The sequence below is a fragment of the Vespa crabro genome, chromosome 11 (assembly GCF_910589235.1).
Source record: "Vespa crabro chromosome 11, iyVesCrab1.2, whole genome shotgun sequence".
NCBI classification, from domain to species: Eukaryota; Metazoa; Arthropoda; class Insecta; order Hymenoptera; family Vespidae; genus Vespa; species Vespa crabro.
In genome coordinates, this window is record NC_060965.1 from 1,060,001 (window position 1) to 1,065,000 (window position 5,000).

General features: G+C 37.5%; 2 protein-coding genes across 16 annotated transcripts in view; one reads left to right on the forward strand and one right to left on the reverse strand.

Moving 5' to 3' along the window:
* The window catches only part of LOC124428213 (tyrosine-protein phosphatase Lar), a 488,512-nt gene that overhangs the window by 189,426 nt on the left and 294,086 nt on the right, over positions 1-5,000 (forward strand). The gene's annotated exons all lie outside the window — the stretch shown is intronic.
* The window catches only part of LOC124428143, a gene marked incomplete at its 5' end in the record, with an annotated part of 13,217 nt that continues 9,157 nt past the window's right edge, over positions 941-5,000 (reverse strand). Inside the window, 2 exons of the mRNA XM_046971880.1 lie at positions 941-2,258; positions 3,769-3,829. Of these exons, the coding sequence (XP_046827836.1) occupies positions 1,810-2,258; positions 3,769-3,829 (510 nt within the window). The remainder of the gene's footprint in view (positions 2,259-3,768; positions 3,830-5,000) is intronic.

The window sequence follows — 5,000 nt, forward strand, 5'->3', positions numbered from 1 at the left end:
CATTATTTCCTTCCTTGCGGACTTTCGATTTGATTCGGGTCAGAATTTCATGTAAAATTACGAGAACGACAGAATTGTCGTAGACGACGGTAACAACACCACTTTTCTACAAGCTTCGACTCGTATAATTCTCCGGAAAGCTCTTTAAAGAACTTTTCGTTCGCTGTCGCTACTACTCCTCCATTAATTCAATTAACCACGCTCTCAGGTTTAGTCGTTGGCATCAAAATAAATCCGTTCTTTTATCTTTGCTTTTTCAATTGCTTTTTCTTTTCTTTTTTTTCTTTTTTTCTTTTTTTCCTTCCTTTTTTTTTTTTTTGTTTCTTTTATCTTCTTCTTCTTTACTTACCCTTTTTTAAACATCTTTAAATATAATTTTCCCTTTGTATATTCTAATACGAAGAATCAACGTGATAATTGATCGAAAAGAAGGATAACAAATTGAAATTACAAAATTGTAATAATCTAGATTTTATTGATTAATTAACACGTTCCGTTCCGTCCCGATTTTGTTCAATCATTCATTCAGGCCATTTGATGTTTTGATTAAAGATTGATATCCTTTCTTTAACAATACTTATATGTAATCATTAATTATTTATACGTATTATTTCTATACTACATTTTCTATAACGCTTCATTCTTTCAGCGAAAATATATTCTACGGACTGAAATTTATTATAAAAAATATATAATTTTAGTGAATTAAATAATTATGTCAGCGTTTTTGTACCATCAATGATATACACGTGACCTGAATGGAAAGTTTAACATGTATCATCCATGTTACACGTGACACAGAACGTGTTAAACGTTCTAATATGGTATGTTTAGATATATAATTATCGAAAGATAAATATTTGGCGATCGTTATCCGAAATGTTCTTAAAAATGGAATTATATAATTTGTTAGAGCGATGGTACGTTTTCTTTTTTTTTCTTTTTTTTTTTTCGTGACGTAATAATTTATATTCTCTCTTTCTCTCTCTCTCTCTCTTGTTCTCTTAAATCATCAAAATTATATACGGCCGTCAAGAAAATTAACGGCGTTCGTCGGCTCTGGTTTAGAATTCATTAGATAATATTATAATTAACGTAAGTGATGAGTATACTTTGGAAATTTTTACATTTGTAATAGAGCGACGTTAAGTATTTGATATTGTTGGTTTTAATAGGTTATAATAGATACTTCACGTGTAAAATGATTACGCTTGTTATTTATGCCGTAAATAGTTTATACCGTAGAACGATCTGGCCTTTGTCAATGGAGAGATAGAATGAGATTGAAGGGGTTGAAAAGGGGGATTGAGGAGGACGACAAGAAGGATGAGGAAGAGAAAGAGAGGGATGATGATGGTGGTGGTGGTGGTGGTGGTGGTGATGTTGAGAGAGTGGTCGTCGGTAACGCGCAGGCAGTATCGCTTGGCCATCTTTTGGGTATTGCATGCACGTACGGAATGTGTTTAAAGTCTATCACGTTCCTCGATATCATCTCCGACGTCATCTTAAGCGTCGAGCTCTCGTAGCAACAACGGCTGCTTGTACTTGTCTACTCGGTAGATAAGAGTTAATGGAAAAGATAATCTCGCGTAGGAAATAACGTCGGCCGAATTACAAGGTAAACAATCGTTCTTCTTACACTCCGACATCGTTGAAAAGCGAAAAATAAAGAGAGAAAGAGAATGAGAGAGAGAGAGAGAGAGAGAGAGAAAAAGAATTATTTTCTTCGTTGAAGATTTTTTTTCAAATCCTGTTCATTGTGGAATAACAGGACGTATGATTTTTATTCTTTGCTTTCGAAATTCACCTCTAAAGAAGGATTATGAATTTATGTATGTTTCTGTGCGTGCGTGCGTGCGTGCGTGCGTTCGCGAACGACATGCCAGCGAGCATAGAGTTGAAAAGCGAGTTTACGATTTTACTTTTTCTCTTAGCTTGAAAATAATGGGAAAAGCCGTGAACGAAAATTTTTGTTAAAACAGAAAAAAAAAGAACACAACAACAAAAAAAGAAAAACAAAAAAGGCACGTAATAATAACAACAACGACGACGACGACGACGACGACGACAACGACGACGAGTATGATTATGACTATGGCGACGATAAATAAAAAGCAGGGAAATATGACGTTGTAAAGAAAGATAAAACGTGAAAGGACATATCTTGTTGGTTTTAGTCAAAGTTGAATTTCCTATGGGAAGGAAGGAGAGAGTAGGAGAAAGAAAACAAAAAAATTTTTTTCTTTTTCTTTTTTTTTCTGACGATACCATAACGATGGAAGATAAAGGAGGGAGGGACATTGAACAATCTGTAAAAAAAAAAAAAAAAAAAAACATCGAGACTTCTTAGTAAAACTCGTTTTTTCGTCGCCGTCGTCGTCGTCGTCGTTGGCGTCGTCGTTGGCGTCGTTGACGTCGTCATCGCCATCGTCAACGTCGTCGTTGGCGTTCTCTAAAGGACGGACACGAGGGGTCTTCAAAAACTTTTAATTAATACAGAGGATGAGTACACAAAGCCTCGGCCGAGCAAAGAATTTCGGAACAAAGGCGAGAGAAGAGCATTGTTGTCGGGTCTTGTTATGAGTGACGTGTTGGGTTGAGAGAAAGAGATGGAAAAGGTGAAGTGTGTAAGAACGAGAAATAGGAGAGAGAGAGAGAGAGAGAGAGAGAGAGAGAGAGAGAGGGAGAGTGAACGCAAGCGTTGGCTGCTGAGAGATCTTCGAGAGAAAGATGACGAGAAAAAGAAGGAAGAAGAAGAAGAAGAAGAGAGAGAGAGAGAGAGAGAGAGAGAGAACGAAAAAGAAAAAGAAAAAGAGAGAAAAACTTGAAAACTGGAAAAAGAGAAACGCCGAATGATTCTTGCATTGTAGCGTTACACGCGTCTTCTGCTTTCTCTCTTTTCAATCATCTTTTTTTCTTCAATTTTTTTTTCTTCTTTTTTTTTTCTCTCTTAAGAGAAGAAAGATCGAGAGATAAAAGATAAAAAGAGAAGAAATCATCCCATTGAACGGTTTTAACTCGAGCACGAATTTTTCTTTCTCCCCCTTTGCGCCTTCAGGATCTATTAAATTTCAGAATTTGAACGTCTTGTTTGTTTCTTCTTCTTCCTTTTTTCTTGTTTGTTTCTCTTTTTTTTCTTTTTGTTTTTCTTTCTTTCTTCTTTCTTTTCTTCTTCTTCTTCTTCTTTTTTTTTTTTTTTTTTTACCAACCACTTTCGCGGATAAAAAAAATTACGTTGATATAATATTTAATTGTTAAATATTCGATACAGAAAGAAGGTGTGTTCACTTGAAGAAAATTCAGATATGTGTTTTCAATGCCTTAACGACGACGAAATGGGATATCGTTATTTCCCATTTACGTTCGCGGTCATAAACGTTGAGAGAGTCTTAACAATAACGGGAGCGCTTTGAATAAGCGCGAATAAATTTCGAGCTCGCTTTCGTTCGACCGAAGAGAAGAAAGAGGGGAGGTAAAGTTGGAGAAGGAAGCATTCTGTGGCGATAAAATAAATCCAAGCGAGAGGAGAAGAAAGAGAGTGAGAGAGAGAGAGAGGAAGAGAAAGAGGGTGGAGTTAATTCGCGAAATTTCTTAGCTTCCTTATTCTCTCTTTCTCTCTCTCTCTCTCTCTCTCTCTCTCTCTCTTAGCTCGCATAAACATCCTTATTGTACGATACTTCGAGTTCGATTCTAAACCGTCGAAAGTTTGTACGATTCTCTCGTTGATTCAACGACGAAGAAGAGGAAGAAGAAGATGACTGCTACTACTACTACTACTACTACTACTATTACTACCACTACCACTACTACTATTACTACTACTACTACTACTACTACTACTACTACTACTACTATTACTACACTACTACTACTACACTACTACTACTACTACTACTACTACTACTACTACTACAGTGGAGTACGAGGACGGATTTTAATTAGACTTCGTCCGTAATCATGCGAACCCATCACGTCATACCGAGATTTTAATTCCTACTATTCAACTTCAGGCTGCCTTCCATATGAAACTTTAATGCTCGTTATAATTAGTAGTAATTAGACACGAAAGAAGGTATAATCTAATAAAATAACATTATTCTTCGTCCAATCCCTTACCACTCCTATCCCTTAAATCTCGCCTTTCGTACGAACGATTCCTTTTCTGTAAGATTGCAAATCCGTCTTGCGCGCGAAAGAAATTTTTTCTCACTGAGAAAATCAACACATTACAGATACACACACAAACACACATAGACAGGCATACACGCCCATGAATAAAATGGTCGATCTTCGAACTGTGATGAAAGTTAAATTCGTAGCTGAAAAGAGAAATGAGTGGGCGAGGAGTGTTTGGGTTTGGGTTTAGGTTTGGTTTTGGTCGCGGAAAGGTCCGTAGGTAATTAACGATAAAAGTTTTCGCTTTGGAAAGAGAGACTGGAGGAGAGAGACCTGTCGTCTACGGTGATTTCGTTAATGTTGCATTGGCCGATCGTTTGCCCATGCATCAGTCTACGTCGGCTTGCAAACGGAAACTCAAATGAAGGGTGGCAAGGAGGAGGACAAGCAATGGTATGGTGGCGTGAGCAAGAACGGTAGGGGTAAGGGAGGAGAGAGGGTGGAAGGGTGGGGAATGGCTGGCTGGCTGGTTTGCTGGTTGGTTGGCTGGTTGGCTCGAAGGTGGTGTGCCATTGCCGGATCGGAGAATTTCGACCGATGGTTTTCGGCCGAACGATAGATATTGCTTTCTAGGTACGTATTTACACTTTCGCCCTTTGCGAAAATCCTTCGACGTCGATCTAAAGCCGGTGAAACTATAACGGCGAAACTATTCGTTCCAGAAAACTAGATTAAAAACATTTGTTAACTCCCCTAACTTTACGTATTTTCTACGTCCTTTTATGTATCCCCATCGTATCCGATATTCATTTGAGCGATTCTTTAGGGAGGAATTTATAGAAGATATTTGTAAAACTTTGAAAATTCATCGACGGATGAATTTA